We start from the raw sequence: 18,178 nt of genomic DNA, 5'->3' as shown, positions 1-18,178 counted from the left end.
AGCAAATTGAAGACAAATTTAGTAAAAAATTAAATGAAAATGTGTCATTTCTCTTGGGAGGATGGTTGTACCCTCCTCCAAAATAGTTAAAAACCTTCCCGGGACATATGAGAATCTACCCTGTTAAGGAGAATCCGATCGGTTCAGCGGTTAGCGAGATCCTTCGGTACAGAAACACAAAAAGACAAACATCCTGTTACTTTAGTATAAGGATTACACGGTGGGTGGGTGGGTCTTGAGGGGGGGGGGTGTAAATTGTACACTTACAAGGAAATGGAATTTAGTATAAAAGTATGCACTTGACGTACAAGCTTATATTCGTTTATAGTTATAAATCCAATTCTTTTTTAAAAATTCCTAACAGTAACATGATTGGATATACCTAGCTGTATAACTGAATTTTGAATTTTTAGCACTCACCTTCCTATCCTATAGACTTTTTTTTATATAAAGGCTAAGAAGCCACTACAGTTAACCTTCTGTCATTTTCCTTCTAGTGGCTTGTGGGGTAAAACACCTCCAAAATACAAAAGTCAAGAGTTTAGAGCTGATGTTTAAAGATATTCAGCCTTTTTCAAAGTTTTACAGATAAATCCATTAATATAAGAGATTGTACAAAAAGAATTGAATTGATAACCAAAGGATGAAAAAGAGCTTTATTTTATGACGGTTCTAACGATATGCATTGAATTTTTCTACCATTAACACAGGCCGCGTAGATTGAATTTTAGAAATGTAGGCATTTCTTTTTGCACACCTCATAATCTAATAGTCAATAACCTACTCGCAAGTCAAGTTTTAAGTCAGTTGGGAAATTTTACCACTTAGCACTTAGCGTTTTTATATTTCCAAACGCTAGAGTTCATAGCGGTTCTAACGGTACGCAGGAAATTATTCTACTATTAACACATGTCGCGCAATTTTATTTTTAAAAAGGTCCGTATTTTTTGCTCACCCTGTATATAAACAAGCCCGTACTTCCAGAGTAAGTACGAACTTCTCCCCCCCCCCCCCCCCCATTATTTTTACTAACTATGTATCTTTGTTAAAACAATCTTTCAGTTTAACACTAAAAAGATCTATTAAGATTATATATTTAGGCGAGAATTGCAATCCTGAAAAAAATGTAACAGGAGTAAATTTTGAGGGATGTTTACCAATACAGAATTGTGATGATTCAAATATTTCTTATTCACTGCCAACAACAGACCAAACCAACCAAGATAAACATGATCAATTATCTCCACTTGAAGCTTTGGAACAGAAAAGACTTGCATCTAGGATTACCATGGAGTTACAAAGGAGACAATCCTTCGAGGATATCATAATTAATCATGAAGACAGAGATAAATTACATGAAATCGTGGAGCCAATCCGAAGAATTCGGTAATAAATTCATAAATTTATATTGAATTCATATCAAATAAATGAATCATAAGTGGTTATGGCATTAAGACGAGGCTATTTCTATTCTCAAATGAGGCCTTGCTCTAGGAAACTCCTACTTATTTTGTTGGCTAAAGATGAACCTACTGCCTCTATTTTACCTGATTGTATCCTTGATTACATTATTCGTTCATTGTAGTGTTTAAAGGGGTTGCACTGTTGGATTTTAAATAAAGTTTAGTCAAAATCATATTTTATCGACCGAAAAGGATTTAATTTTAAGACTAGCTGCTACATACATCATTGACATGACAAATTGGTTATTAAATGTAATAAATTTTCAGAAGTATGAGAACAGAAAGTGAGTGTAGCACTGGGAGTAGCTCATCAGATTTAGATATTTATCCTATTGGATTAGATGATATTGCTTTCAATGCCAAAAGTGGTTACATCAGGTAGTTTCATTTGTATAGCCTAGTTCACAAAAGACATAGGTCGACCTCTGGAAATTTTAAGTCGACCTTTAAGTTAACCGATTTTATAAAAGTATTTGTTAGTTGTACTTGTTTAGGTTGACCTACAGAATAAATCGGTCGACCTCTAAAAGTTGTTTATGAACTGGGCATATAGCTTTTCTATAATTAGAATTGGTTCGTACGTAACAGATAGCTCTAATCGTTAATTTAGTCATGTATGTAAGTATTGTTCTAGCAATTTCTAATTTGACAGTGATTTGTGTAACATTTATGTACGATTTAGAAACTATGTAATCGTTACCAGAATGTCCATTTGTCCACTTGAAACATGTTGATTTTTAACTTTTTGACATAAGTTATTTATTATTTGATATAATTACCATATTCATCTGATTTTTTAAACGTATTCCTAGGACAACAAAGTAAAATGTTATAATAGAAGCATCTCTATTATTAAGTCCCATAAATTTAAGCATGTCAAACAGGTTCCTGTTTTTATATATTCTGCTTATTTAGTTTAATGTTTAAGTTTGTCCTTCTAAGAGCTTCGCTTTTATGGATGATGGCATATTTGAAGACTGTTAAGGTTTTTTTTTAAGGTTGACTTAAGTTATTACGTGTATAATTAGGAAAATTTAAAATAACTTTAAAACTTAAAATAATCACTGGATTGCTTTAGTTACTTCAATTCTAATTTTTAGTTATACAAGTTCAAGATTGAAGCAAATTAGGTATAATTAACAGTTTTGACTTGGTTTTTGATGTTGATAACTGGTGATATTTGTTTTTTATTGTTTTGTTCTTTGTTTTAACTTATTTGGGTTTGTTTACCATGGTTTTGGATTAATGTTAGCAGATTTGTTTGTTTTTTCTTCAATATTTTAATTAAAGGTGACACAATACCGTAAAACCAAGTGTTTAATACATTGAGAAACAATATAGACAGCTAAAAAAATATAATAGACAGAGAGTGACCATAGACGTCCAAGGGAGGGGGGGGGGGTAAAGGGGTGATTACCCCCCCCCCAAAAAAAAAATGAATTTTGGATTTTCAATTTTTACACCCCCCAAATAAAAGCTATCTTAAGCTATAGACAAAAAAGCTTACTACTTTATATAATAGGATTACACCAAAAAAAAATTTAAATTAGCTAAGATACATTAAAAATCTTAAGTATTTTCTCCTTTCATCTATAGACACAGAAATCTTTAAAAAGGACGAGGAATTTTATTTTTTATACTATTAACCTACAAAAAGATTTAGAATCGGACCAGACACACTAAAGATCAATGAAATGAGTTGTAAAAGCTATATCGGCTAAATAGCTGCAAAAAAGTAGTCAGTTTTGTTTATATGAATGTTTTATACTTAAGTTTGCTCAGTAATGATGGGAATGTTGTAAAGAAAACAAGGTTGGCAACGTCCACGAATATAAACAAACATAGAATGTCAGCGCTTTTAACTTAATAGAAGTGGTAGGGTAGCGTGGGGCTATTCCGGTAATTTTTTTCTTCTCCCCAAAAACAACATACTTCCAAAAAAAAATTTCAAGATATTTTGATCGCTAATGAAAGATAAGGCAATGAGGATGTTTTAAAAAAGTTGGTAGTGGTGGCTGGAATAGAACGCTCCTACCGCAATAACCCCACGCTACCCTATATAATTTATATCTAAATTTGTGCAGAATGTCAAATGTAAATATGTGATGCTTTGATTAGTAAATATTACTTACCTAATCATTAAAGGAATTTTATCCTAAAATCCACTGTGCTAGAAAAAATATATTTTGAGTTTCAAGTTTGAAATTGATAGGATATTCTAACTTGCATAAACTAATAATGATATGAGCTAACGGATGTAAGGGCAGACTCACGGGCCTACGATCGACACTATTTATTCCAATTTAATCAAGTAAATATTTGCATTTTTATTTTTCTAGAGTAGCTATAAACAATTATTTGTGTAGGTTAGGAAATAGAAATTGGTTGGTGCTTTCACATAAAGTGACTATTGATGCTTATACCCTCCCCCCCCCAACTCTTCCAATACTTTAAAATGAATTGGCTTTTTTGTTCTATGCTTAACGCTTGCGGTGCTCTAAGCCTGCGTATCTTTCCAGCACCCTTTATAATCTTATCTAACCTGACCTAAAGTAATAAAAAAACCTCACCTCTTATGTTAAATTTTTTCTTTAAATAAGGGGGTGCGTTATCAGTACTTTACAGATTATTTAAGTGAAGGGGCCAAATGCTTTTACCAATAAAAACATTTTCATCTTTTTGTGATAAAATTTCTATCTTTAGTTCAAGTGAAGATGATTTCCATTACTCACCGACAGAACAGGGAAAATTTTTTACTAATTCTACAAGACACAAGAAGAAGAGCGAAAGTAGAGGTAAAAGAAACTGGAGACGTGCATTGAGACTTATAAAGGTATTTACAGATAAGATTTATTTTATGATAGATAATTTTGATTTCTTTGTATGTCTTAAAATTGTATCTATCTTCCTTTCCTAGTTATGTACTAAAATTATTCCATTTCCATATAGTTCAATGTTAATGTTCATTCTTTAGGTATCTTGTTGTTCAGATTTTGTAGATTATAAAAAAAGAATAAATTTTCAGGATCGAGGAGATCCCTGGGAGAAATTTGGATTGAGTCAATTCAAGACTGAACGGGGTATCAGACACAGGTAATCAATAAAAATACAAAAACAATGTTGTCAATAAAAGTTATTCCTATAAGTTGTATAATAGTTTCTCAATGTTCAGGAGATTCTTCATAAGAAATTTTAGCTTTCCCATTTTTGCTCATTTTTAACCATATTGGTGCACATCCTTGTTTTAAACAATTTGGAACTAAATAGGTTGAAACACGATGAAAGCATTTCCATTGACAGTCAAAAGAATAAGAAATAAAATATCTTTACATTTTATATTGAAATTGAATAAATAGTTTTATGTTTTTGAATTTTTATCTGACACAATCTTTATTTGCTAGGCTTAGAGTTTTTCATTCTTTTTAAATTGATTTTTACTAGGTACAATCCTCTTACAATGGAGTGGATACAAGACGAATGTGTTCTTAAGATTGATGTCCAGCCCTTTGCTCATGGAGCTATGAGAGAATGCTTCAGAATGAAAAAGCTGTCAAACTTTTCCCACAGTAATGATTGGCTTAGGTAACTCTGAGAATTATTTTGATTTTACATTTCAGATATTCGAGTTTTTTTTCATCGTTTAATACTCTGGTATGGTCTAAAAGTAACAAACATAATTTCCAGTTTTATCTTTTACGCACAGAAAGACTACAAAAGAACAGAAAAAACGCTTGCGCCCAAGTTTAAGAAAATTTTAAACTTATTTTTTGCTCTAGAATTTTTTTCTTTATAGTATTCGCGTAAGTGTTTGTAGCCATAGTTCCTTAGTATCAAAGTAGTCATGGAGTAGGACGTATTTATATGTATGTATGTATATAGTTTTTCGGCGTTGTTACAAAAGACCTACCTAATCCGACAAAATGCTTAAATACAAATGACCCAAAAAATATAAGACCTAAACTGACAAAGATCTAATGAGATTAAAGACCTCATGCGTAAAAATGCCTGAACAAAATATAACGTAAATACAAGGAAAATCACATCCATAAAAGCGAAGCTCTGCAATAGAACAATAGAACAAACTAACATGAACAATATGACCTTATACAAGCCTGCTTTATTTAAAGAATTCATATTTGGTCTTAGTATCTGGAAGTTGATCTGAGAAAAAAAGCTATTGCCTTGGATCTAGCAATATAAATTACTATGTATTTTACATATATATACATATATTATATAATGTATACAAGGACTTAAAATTCTGATTAATATGAAATTATAAATGCATAAATTGTTTGCTGTTGAGAAAAATTAAAATGGCCTTTTGTTCATTTTGGTTCTTCGTCCGATTAGTTCATTTGTCATTTAGGTCTCTTGTCGGATTAGGTCTTTTATTATTAGCAACGCCATTTTTTTGTCTACTGCTCTACCTATGGATGTTGTTATGTTATGTACAATATACATATATGTTTACGCATATTTCTCATACTAACATAAATATAAAAAGTTATGATATTCATCAGCATACAATATCTTTCACTAATGAAATCATTAATATTACCAATAAGTTTTTTTTTATTTCCTTATGATATGATTTGAAACCTATTTATACCCCTCCAAATTAGATTTTCTAAGAGAGTGGATACAAAACCGCGAAAAACAAAACCGCGAATGTTACAAAACCGCGAAATTACAAAACCGTGAATGTTACCTAACCGCGAAATCATAAAACAGCGAATGTAACAAAACAGCGAATGTAACAAAACAGCGACTGTTACAAAATTATAACTATGTAGGAATTTTTTAGAATTTATTATTCAAACAAAGAGAAAACAAATTAGGTATACATTAAATCAATGAACAATTTATGTATCCAAACACAAAAAAAAACAAGTGAATTTTAAACAGTGTCAGGGTTTCCTAATAGGAACTCTTTCATGTTTGCTTTCTTATAACTCTGGAGGGAGAACTTCAACAAATCCAGCCTCTCTGTCCTCCTGCCCTTCCTCAATGGGTTAGGATTGGTGGCATGCCCAGTAGTAACTGAGTAGATAGAGTGGTTCGATATTCTTTATATATAAAATTATAAAAATTGGAAGATTTTCATTTAAAATTTAGAACATGTTTTGATTTTTTTTATATAATATATAAAGTATATTATTTTTCGCTGTTTTTCCGCTGTTTTTTTTTTTTTGCAGTTTTGTTACATTCGCGGTTTTGTAATTTCGCTGTTTTGTTACATTCGCTGCTTTGTAATTTCGCGGTTTTGTAACATTCGCTGTTATGTTTTTCGCCGTTTTGTATCCACTCGATTGCAGAAGTGGGGGGGGGGGGGAGGCTAGATGGATTTGTACACCCCCTTAATACACCCCCTAGGGGCCCAACTCCTTTATATATACACCCTTATACAGGGATCTACTCTACAACCCCCCTGATACATCCCCCTAATGAAGCCAAAAGGCCTGTAAAGTAAAATGTCACATACCATTTGAAATTGAATTGTAAATCGTGCGCCAATTTACAAATCCATTTCAGAATATTTTGATATCAATCTAGTTTTTTTCCGATCAAATTTACATCTAAACAACCTGGGGCACACCCCTTCCCCTCCCTACAACCCATGGCCATAAAATAGCACCTTTCTTGTTGTATATATTGCACCCCCTCGTTTATTTAAAGGGGAGTGTCGCTATGCGCATCTTCCAGGCAAAACACGCCATTGCTTATAAAGGGGGGGGGGGGGCGAAAGTGACACTTTTTGAAACCAAAACTAAGAGTCAACAAAGGAACTGAACAAAAAAAAGGGTTACAGGTCTGAGATTTTGCATGGCAGTTGCTTTATAGGGGTACAATATGGAACTGTGAAGAAACGGCGGCGCAACCGCCGAAAACCGCCGTTTCCCGCCGTAATTTTTGTTGACTTTTCTCGGCGGTTTTCGGCGGTTGCGCCGCCGTTTCTTCACAGTTCCATATTGTACCCCTATAAAGCAACTGCCATGCAAAATGTCAGACCTGTAACACTTTTTTTAGTTGAGTGCCTTTGACTTTTAGTTTTGGTTTCAAAAAGTGTCACTTTCGCCCCCCCCCCTTTAAAATTAAGATCTATAGAATAATTTTTATGTTAATTTAAGTCTTTTTGGAAATGGGATACAAATAATAATTTAGAATATTGAGACAAACTTGTTTGGTAATATATAGTTCTAATTGCATTACCACCATCATTAATCATAACTTTCATATTTACATAGAAAAGCAATATATACTTACCTATCGTTAATAAAGTGCTAATTGTAACTTGAATGTAAAGTGGAATTTTTAGTAAATTTACCTCTTACAATTACATTTTTTATGTTTTTAAATCCTATTTGATAAAGTAGCAATGTTCTTCCCTTCTTACTCTTTTGAATAAAGAGCCATTAGATGCTAGAGGCACAGCCGCTAGTATTTTAACTATTTGTAAATGGACAATATAAATTGTTTTTCTTTTTCAAGAAAAATATTTTGGATTCATCATAAATTTTCTTTTTCTTTTTTTCAACAATCATATTTTTGTAGCTATAACTTAACTACCTACTAATGGTTGTTGAATAATAAATACAACATAATATAAAAACTATTATTTTTCTTATATGTTATGCCTTTAGGAAAAAAAGGCATTTAGTTTTTACCTTTCCACCAATTTAAATTGTGTTTGATCTTTGATATTTCTCGTCATCTACATATGACGATACTTTGGTCGATTTTCATAAGATTTTAAATTTTTAGACTGAATACATAAGTAAATAAGAGGGGGGGGGGTCATAGACGTCCAAGGGGGGGGGGGTAATGGGGCGATTACCCCCCCCCCCCAAACGAATTTGGGGGTGGGTAAAAAAATTTGCGCTTCGCGCGCTATTTTACCCCCCCCTTAAAAAAATTTTACCCCCCCCAAAATAAAAAGCTTGGGCGCCCCTGGGGAGGGGGGGGGGGGGGTTGACACGTTTGCGGAAACCGTGAATATAAGCTTTATCTTTGGACTGAGATGATAGGTTATTAGGGATAAAATCATTCTTATATGATAAAATTTCCCAAGTTTTAATATTTTTTGGATTGGCCCTAAGGTTCAGGAGCTGCAGGCCTCCAGGTGGTCTCTGGACGCGACAGGCAAAAATTTAAAGAATATGCATATTTTTTAATGTTATTTACATATTTGAAGAAAAAGATGCATATTTTGTTTTATAAGTTGACCTCTAACTCTTAAAAAAAATTTTTTTTTACCTGTCCAAAGATAAAGCCTATACCTACTCACTGTTTCCGCAAATATGTCAAATCTTCCCCCCTCTTATAAGTCGTTATATGGAATTTTTCGAAGCCCATCTGTCAAAGAAGTAGGATGTATTTGACTGTCTATTTTAAACTTAAAGTATATTGGCCATTTTAAACAAATTTTATTCTCGATAAAAAAACATTACAATATATTTTTTAAACATTCTATGCAAATCTTTATATGCAAAGTGTAATCAATATTTTTTTCATTTAAAAAAGGCAGTAATTTTGATAAAAATTAATCTTGTTTACAAAAGCTTTTTATGATATGTTTTTAAGGGATTCGAACAATTATGTGGCTAAGAGATACATTGATGCTAGTGTAGATAAAACTGCTTACTTTCAGGTAATAATGGGGGGGGGGGGGGTGGGGGGGGGGTTAATGCAACCATCTCGTAATCAGTGAGCAAATGGCACTTAGAATTCGAATTCCCATCTGAAATTTTGCATTAGTAATCCTTGGTAGGTCTAATTTCCCTAAATCGAACAAAAAGTTGGAAAAGTAACGGCTAACGGCTGGTGGCTCAGCCGTGTTGCCATTTTTTGATATCTATATTGCAAATTAGTCACGAAACCTATCTCTACATAATGCTCTTTTCCGCTCCAAAACGTTTTCAAACGGTTCTATCCGGTAGTTGCTGGTACAAGAAATCTAAAAAATTCTTTTTTTGTATCCTTTCACATGATTTAAAGCAAAAATATGTTTCAAAAAGTTGATTTCTACGTAATTTATGACAGGTTAGATTATTTAAATATTATTTTGAACTTTTACTTGAATCCTTGCAACAATAAAGGAATTAAATAGTGTATAATATTCTATACCTTTTATTTCAGTGTGATACGCAAATCACTTTATAAATAGGGCACACTAGTTTCTCCAATTGTTCAGGGCTGGTTTCTTCCAATCAAATCAGTTCATCTCAAGGGTTTTTTACCTAAGGCTCTTTCTGGCATTAAGTGTCTTTTCCACAGTAGAGATCTGTTTTCTGATTGGGTAACCAATGGAGGATTAAATTGTGTACTTAAGCTCTTTAATCTTTGTATAATTTACATAAGTTTTACTTTACCAAAACATATGATACATTAAGTTTACTTCGGTAAAATATTCATGATGTCACTTTTATATATGTTAGACTTAAACAAAAATTTGACATGTTTATTTACTTAATTTACTTTAGTTAAATCTTCTGGTCAACTATTGTTAGTTAGACTTCACCAAAACAGTCGATAACTATATTGTTATACTTTCACATCAAAGTTTATTTATCTTTCCTTGATATATTCTTTTCAACAACTTTGCTGTTACAATGATTAATAATTTTAATATTTATAATTTCCTCACCTATTAAGCCACGCGTTATATTAAATATTCACTTGCTTATAATTTCTAAAATAATAAAAAAGGCTTGAAAACTTTAGGTTGCTTTTGATTTGAGTTTGTGTGCACAAATATTCTTTACATTGATTTCCTATTAACAAATACATTTTAAAATTTATTGGACATAATTGTCTTTTTTTTCTTTACGACACAATTTTCATAGATAAGGTAGGTATTTAAGAGTAGAAATTAAAATTTAGTAATTATAAATTAATATTTAGTTTTATAGTTGGGTGGCGTGATGCCAAGATAAACTGTTGATAAAGCTTTTTGTTGGCTCTGTTCTACTCTTTTCTTAGATTCATGTGGTCTCTCCTCTTAACTTTCCTTCATGATTCCAAAAATCCACTGATGAATTTTGAATTTGCAATATCTTATCCCCTTTTTTCTCGTCATACATTCGCCCCTTTACTTAGTTAGATTACTCATTTCTTTACCACAATTCTACTACTCTTTTCTCAGCATTCTATGGCTCGTATCAATATCTCAACTGTAGCTCAGAATTCCTAAATAGTTTGGGATAGCATACGTCCGTTACATCACTGCCCTTCCTTTCCACCAGTCCCATCATTTATCCTTTTCTTCCCCGTCACTAACCCTTCAATACCTAAACAATTTAAAGAAGAAAATTATTTCCTATATAATTAGCAAAGACACTATATTATTATTCGAAATTTACGTCATTCATAGATGCAGGGCTGATTTTTTACAAAGCTTCTCCTAAATAATGCACATCCACTCTATAACTCAAAGTCTGTCTTTGATGCTCTATAGAACGTAAAACCTATCCTCTCACTCCAAGACAAAGCCTATAATCACTGTTTATGCAAAAATCCAACTGTCTGTAATGCTCGGTTTTTACTGGCAGGTCTTACTATTAAATTAAGAGCTTCTTTTCTTATGAATGTTGTCATCCTTTTCTTTTCTTTCTTTTTCTTTTTTTCCTTAATTTTTAGCTTATGATAACGAAAAGCTTTACTACTATTGATGTAATAGTCCTTGTTTTTAATATAAAAATTGCTACACTAAAAAACTCTGTACAGGATGTAAAACTTCAAATGGATGCAAAGTTGTGGGGAGAAGAATTCAACAGACATAATCCTCCTAAAAAGGTAAATCTATATTTTTATTTATTTCCTTACTTCATTTAATTTGTTTGTACAAGCACAAAATGTATTTTAGTAACAATGATGGCAACAACGATAAGTAGCAAAGCAAAAAAACATAGATTGACACAAAGTGAGTTATTAATAAAATGTTCAGTGAGAAGAAGAAAAGGAAAGAGAAAGAATGATGTAAGATATCAGAAATGATAAAAATCACAAAATCTTTTCTTGCATGTCTGACAGACTGACAAAGTAAGTTGTATACAGGATGCTTTTCGGGACTTGAATCTTCCAAAAAATCGACAATATATCTGAAATATCAGTAAAGAAAATAAAAAAGCTACTTGCCCCTTCATCTATGAACACACAAAAATTCCTTACAGCTACGGATATTTTATTTTAACACTATTAATCTTAAAAATTTTGTAAATCGGACTATATACACCAAAGATATGTGGAATTAGTAAATAAGTTAAAAGCAGCTTAAAAGAAATATAATAAGAGGAAGCTCTTATACTTACTTTAAAGGTAAAATATTAGCTTCTCTACTTGACCGCTAGGATTTAAAGTCTAGTGACAGAATATAAACTGATTTTTTGGTTGGATTTTGATTATGAAAAGGGGTTTTTTTTATTGTTTTATTTCTTAGTTACTTCTATCTCGTAGACCACGATATCTTCTTTGTCAATCTCAAATGAACAATAATTGACGAAATTGTTTACATTATCCATGTGGTAGGTTGACATTTTTATGATGGCTGTTATGGAATTTCCAGACAGAGAAGGAAAACCTTTTTACCATGTTGAACACTATATTGGTAAGTTGTTTTTTTCTTCAGAGAAAAAGTTATTTAGTGTTTACAGGAAACCATTTAGAGTTTTCTAACAAAAGTTTAGATTTGATATGCCAGAGCCAAACAATCTTGTTACATACAAGTTTTTTTTTTCTTACATAAATGCAAAATCTATTCCTAAATTTGTATGAATGATGGAATATGTAATGTACTGAACTAAATATATGTGGTATATGTATTATGGCTGGTTACCAATTTTACTAAATAGGAAATGAAACTATTTCCATTAAAATCTTAATTGTAAAATATTTCTAAGAACATTTTATAATGTTTTCCTTGGTATTCTGAGGAGTTTATTTCTAATATTTTTAATAATATATCAGTGACGCTATCAGAAAGTATAAATAGTAGAAAAGAAAATATAAAATTGATAATGTGTTTCAGAGGGAGAATACACCAAGTATAATTCTAATAGTGGATTTGTTGATCACGGAGGATGTAGACAGACTCCACAGGCATTTAGCCATTTTACATTTGAGAGGTCGGGACACGAACTTATGGTCGTGGATATTCAGGGTGTTGGAGATCTTTATACAGACCCACAAATTCTCACTGCTACAGGTAGAGAAAAGTAACTTATCATTTTGTTTAATTTAAAAATAGTTTAAATATAATTATAAAAGAAATCAAAGACGGTGGGGGGGGGGGGGAGGGGCAGCAACCATCTCGTAATCAGTGCAGAAATAGTACTTAGAATCCGAATTTCGTTATAAAACTTTGCATGAGTAATCATTGGTACTTACATTTCACTATATCAAACAAAAAGTTGAAAAAGTAACGGCTAGCGGCTTAGCCGTGCATGCGGATGTTAGTAGAAAAATGGTTATTGGTATCAATTAAGCAAATATATTCTTCAAAAAGTTGATTCCTACGTAACTAATGATGGATTTGCCCTTAATAGCAAACAAACTTTTGTTTGATTTAGGGCAAATAGATCCACAAAGGATTACTCATGTCAATGCCAAGTTTTATATCGAAATTCGGATTCTAAGTGCCAGTTGTGCACTGATTACGAGATGGTTGCATTAACCCCCCCCCCCCCCCGTATTCCATTATAATAGAACTAGTGGCTACGCCCCCTAGAAGCCTCTAGGGGCATCTAAGGTAGAATTGGGAAAATTGACCTCCTCCCTTTTTAAATTTTAGTTTCAAAAGAGTAAAAAAAATAGTTTTTGGAGGGAGGGGGTTAAAGACACCCTCCACAAAAAAAGTTTAAAACCTCCCCAGGACCTATAAGAAGCTTCACTGTAAAGAAGAACAATATCGGTTCAGCGGTTAGAGAGATCCTTCGGGACAGACAAAAAACGCTTACTACTTTATATAATAGGATTACACAATATAATATAAGATATTTATAAACGCTTTATAGGAGAAGAATATGGAGATGGTAACTTAGGAACTAGAGGCATGGCGCTTTTTTTCCACTCTCATAAGGTAAAAGTTTTCAACTACATATATAATATTTGGAGTCGTATAAGGATGTGGCAGCTAAATGGTCGCTAATTTTTTTTTACATTAAACAACACAAATCATACATTTAAAAATATTTTTATAACTAGCGTACGTGTGTAAGTTATAAATTTAATCGATATTATCACCGTTATCCTCAATAACAGCCTTTATACAGCCTCTTAACCTGCTGCAGGGACTTCTAAACACGTGCTTGTCCATGGAGCTTGTTTGAGGTCATGCATGAGGCCTTGGTGGTATGGGAATGTCTGTTAACATGTCTTTCAATATAGTCACAGACAAAAAAGGGATTAAGGTTAGGAGAGTTTAGAGTCCACAAATCCTGATTTTGACGTCTTACAAAATTAAAAATTACTCAGTTCTCGACTTCAAGTTAGCCTAGGGTATGCCATTTATCTCCTCGTAGGATGAAGCCATATCAAAAGCAAACAAACATATTTTTTTTATATTTTGTGGGCAATTTTTTCTATTTGATAATGTTGTCTTTCATCTATTATGTTTTAAAGTTGGCGACAATTTGGATGCCGCACCCTGTACTTGACAAAAATTTTAGTGCAACAGTATCTGTCAGAGCTTGGGACTTACTGAATTTGATCTCTCTGTCAAAGAAAAGAAATACTTGTCCATAGGCACTGCTGACAGCATTACTAGGTACTTTTTCTTTATTTATCAATTTTACAACAAAAAAAATCAGATCAATGTTTTCTTCACTTTCTCAACTAGGTAATCACCTTTCTGGTTAATTCTTCCCAAATATGCAAGCATAATTTCAGCTTTTGCGCATTTTTGCTGGTTCTTTTGTTTGAATTTACGTATCTTGGAAAAACTTATTATTTTACTCGTGTCCCATCCATTATCCCTGCATCTTAATAATATTTAGTTTTAAAGGGACTGTGAACGTAATTTTTTCTCATCTTAATATCAAATCTTAACATTATCTCATTCATAATATCTCACAGATAGAGCAAAACGCGCTTTTGTTTGCTTAAAAAACGGCTTTTTCCGACGATTTTTATAAGGTAAAGGAATAGGAAGAAATTTTCCGTATTATATAAAATGTGCATTAAATTGCCTTTTTCTCCCATTATAGCTAAAATTAAACTTTTTTACATAGTTCTTGATTTTTCCTAACGGTTAAGCTGACTTTTAACATAATCCTTGCTTTAAACCAATGTATAGTTACTTAGAAATTGATAAAATAAGCAATATTTTTTATTGAAAACCAAATACAATAACAAAGCTAGAAACAGGAAAATAGACCTACTAAGGATACTCATGCAAAAGTTTAGATCGAAATTCGAATTCTAAGTGCCATTTGCTCACTGATTACGAGATGGTTGCATTAACCCCCCCCCCCCCCTTTGTAAATAAAAAAGACGCAATATTTCTTTATAAACAGTCTGATAAAAGTGTAAACTAATTCTCCAAAGTGGGTTATTTATTGTCCAACACAATAAAAAAGGATATTATTATTTTAAAAGACCTATAAGATTCAACCCTTTGTAGACAGTGAGGTATTTTTTTTGTCAATAATACGAATTTAAAATAGGTCTTTATTACCTAATTACTACGTTATAAAAAAACTAATTGGCAATTTTATATCATAAAATAAATCCTTAACTGTAAGTAAATTGTTTCAACTATATATGACAAGTTAAATATCCCTACATACATTATAAGAAACAAAAACGTTCAGATTTTCCCTGTTTTTTCCTTTTTCCCTCCTAAAATACCATAAAATCAAGGCATTATTCCTGGATATTTTTGTTTATAGGACGTTTTTGGTTGATCAGTGTAGTGAAATGTGCTTAGAAAATGTTAAGATTTGATAATCAGATGAGAAATTTTTACGTTCACACTCCCTTTAAAAGCGAAAACCCTCTATATTTTTTCGTTTTTTTGAATTATTTCGGTTATAGATGTTGTCATCCTTGTTTACCAAAAAAAACATTGATAGGTTTCAAAAGAAAATTTTATAATCCAATTATTTTTTACTTAGTGAGACGAGAGTTAAGCTAGATCAAATTGTTATCTGTGAGTCTCCCTTATTACACGAAAAGACAGATTTTAGAAGGTAAATAAAACTATTCTTAATTTATATCTTCTAAATTGTTAGGCAGTTTTAGACTATCAAGATTCACTTGATGTATATGCTTTACGTTTTTCTAAGGCCAAAATAGGAACAATATCAATGACAAAAATACCTTATCTTCCCTAAGATCTATTTGTTCCCGAAAGTATGATTTCAAAATAAAAAGAGAGAAGATAAAAATTATTATTATCAGTAAATCCCTCAAATTGTGACAACATGATAGAAGTGAATCTTGTTGAATTAACCTTAGTATACATCCCCTTTTTTACATAAATTTTCTCAAAAATTTTCATTTTAATTTCCTATAACCAAGCATTTGATTATTTACCAATCGTTTCTTAAAAGGATGAATCTAGAAGGGTATTGGGTTACTGTTATCTCGTCATAAAACTTTACTTTTTGTTCTTAAATAGTCATCTTTAAGATGAAAAAACAGAAAAATATTTATTTTTATTTTTTATGGTTACCTTCTTCTTCAGACTAGCATTTAAAACCTTGTTAGAAATGTGAGAAATTTATTAGAATATAAAGCAACTTGTAAAGAATAACTACGTCATTATTTAATGTTTATCTCTAAACATTTACTTATTCTACTCGTGTAGAATTTATGGTCTTTTGTTTACACAATCCACGTATTTCACATCAATTTTCATCCATTCTCTAGAAGTAGGATTTAATATTATAGCAATATACTAAGGGACATCTACTCTGCGATTTTAATATTTTGATTTTAAATATTTTCTATTAATCTAATTGTATTAACTTTTCCGACTCTTCATACCTATCGTGTATCATCTCCTAGCTTTAATGCAGATTATAAAAATATTTTCTAACATCGGGATAGGGGATGCTGGAGGGAGGTGTTTCTTTCTGAAGTGCATTGCCTGCTATTATAGCATTAATTTAACATGAACCTTTTTTAATTTACCCAACCTTGTATGCCATTTTTGTAAAAAAAATATGCACTCTTTGTAAAGCAAAATTATCCACAAGGGCTAGGTCTTGAGCTATGGTGCCCTGTGGAGGTTAGCAGATTGACTATTCTAAATTGTTTTCCTATTTTCATTGCTTGAGAATGATTTAGACTAGCTTTTGGATCAAAAAAAAAATATTTTCAAATGTCCATATATGACATACTTTCTTTTACTTAAAACTCACACCTCTCTTTATTTTAACTCCGAAATCTCATTGGATGTAAAACATTTTGTGGCCCTTATCTGCGCATCTAGTTTTTTTGACCAGTTATTGAATATTTTGCTCTTTATTGTTCATTGTTTACTATACAATAAGTCGCAAACTTTGTAGCACTGAATTTAATCATAATGGTGCTTATTTTAAATTTTTTTCTTATTATTTTTGTATTTAGTTTTTTCCGTCAAAGATCAGGATCTTGTGGATTTGTTGATATGGAAAGGCCAAGATTTGGAAGGTTATATTTTATTAATTCTTGTTAAAGTTAAAACTCAGGCATGAACTAGGGGCACATGTAGGGGTGGGAGAGGTGTCGTCACCTGCCCATTTTCAATGTTAGTTTTTAAAGAAAAAAAGGGGGGTGGGGTGCTGTATACATAATGGTTTCATGATTACTAATTTTTAAATTTTTTTACGATTAAGTACTAATATAACGGACTTTGTTCAACTATACTTTTTGTGTGCTCCGCCAGCTATAGATGGTGTCATTCTTTTCTTTAGCAAATAGTTAAACAAACAAATCTTTCAAGTTCTACCGCATGCTTATGAGAAAAAAAATTAATATGTAAAAACAAGTTGCAACTATAAATCACCAAATGCTTATACACAAACGCATATATTTATGATACATGTTTCAGCATAAAGGGTGGTAATTTGTAATTACACCTTAACAGTTTCATAAATGTACTTGTATTGTATAGCGCGCATTTGACAATTTTTGTCCTTTTTTACGCATGAAACTCAACAAATAATTTGATGCTATTAATTTCGACTAATCTTGCTTAATATCTAAAATTTTACTCTTCTCCAACATTATAGGATTGATCTATCCTTATAATATAGAAAAGAATCTCTGTCTGTTTGTCTGTGTATACTGAAGGATCTCGCTAACCATTAAACCGTTATTGTTCTCCTTTATAGGGTATCTTCTCATAGGTCCTTGGAAGGCTTTTAACTATTTTGGTTGAAGGTACTACCATCTAAATTAACTACTAAAAAATTAACCCCCCCAATTTTTTTCTCTCGAAAACTACAATTCAACCCTTCTTCCTGCCCTCAAGGGCCCTCTAATGGCATAACCGCTAGTTTATTATAATCTATTAAAGGTGCAATTCATTGTTTTCTGATGCAAGCAGAAATTCTTCAAGATACAACTCTGAGGTATATTTTTTCTTATTATTTACTATATGGTGAACTGATAAAAAACATAATTGTATAGTGTGTGTTTTTTTGTATTATTTTATCCTTTGTAGTTTTAAATATAAATGAAAACCTCAACTATGTATTTTATATATCATAGTTTATATTTCTGTCAATAAT

General features: G+C 31.7%; 1 protein-coding gene across 2 annotated transcripts in view; it reads left to right on the top strand.

Moving 5' to 3' along the window:
• LOC145329496 (eukaryotic elongation factor 2 kinase-like) overlaps positions 1-18,178 on the top strand; it is a 37,955-nt gene that overhangs the window by 9,867 nt on the left and 9,910 nt on the right. Inside the window, exons 3-17 of one of the 2 annotated variants that reach the window (XM_080173684.1) lie at positions 1,101-1,386; positions 1,731-1,841; positions 2,564-2,593; positions 4,167-4,296; positions 4,489-4,556; positions 4,905-5,045; positions 9,048-9,114; positions 11,190-11,258; positions 11,991-12,069; positions 12,490-12,666; positions 13,475-13,539; positions 14,129-14,226; positions 15,575-15,649; positions 17,034-17,096; positions 17,965-18,019. In XM_080173684.1, coding sequence (XP_080029810.1) covers positions 1,101-1,386; positions 1,731-1,841; positions 2,564-2,593; positions 4,167-4,296; positions 4,489-4,556; positions 4,905-5,045; positions 9,048-9,114; positions 11,190-11,258; positions 11,991-12,069; positions 12,490-12,666; positions 13,475-13,539; positions 14,129-14,226; positions 15,575-15,649; positions 17,034-17,096; positions 17,965-18,019 — 1,514 coding nt within the window. The remainder of the gene's footprint in view (positions 1-1,100; positions 1,387-1,730; positions 1,842-2,563; positions 2,594-4,166; positions 4,297-4,488; positions 4,557-4,904; positions 5,046-9,047; positions 9,115-11,189; positions 11,259-11,990; positions 12,070-12,489; positions 12,667-13,474; positions 13,540-14,128; positions 14,227-15,574; positions 15,650-17,033; positions 17,097-17,964; positions 18,020-18,178) is intronic. The other variant, XM_080173685.1, reaches the window with a different exon arrangement.

The sequence above is a fragment of the Acartia tonsa genome, chromosome 10, assembly GCF_053477335.1.
Source record: "Acartia tonsa isolate MP-2025a chromosome 10, ASM5347733v1, whole genome shotgun sequence".
Classification (NCBI taxonomy): Eukaryota; Metazoa; Arthropoda; class Copepoda; order Calanoida; family Acartiidae; genus Acartia; species Acartia tonsa.
The sequence above is the reverse complement of the archived record's forward strand: the minus strand, read 5'-3'. Positions and strand labels throughout refer to the sequence as shown.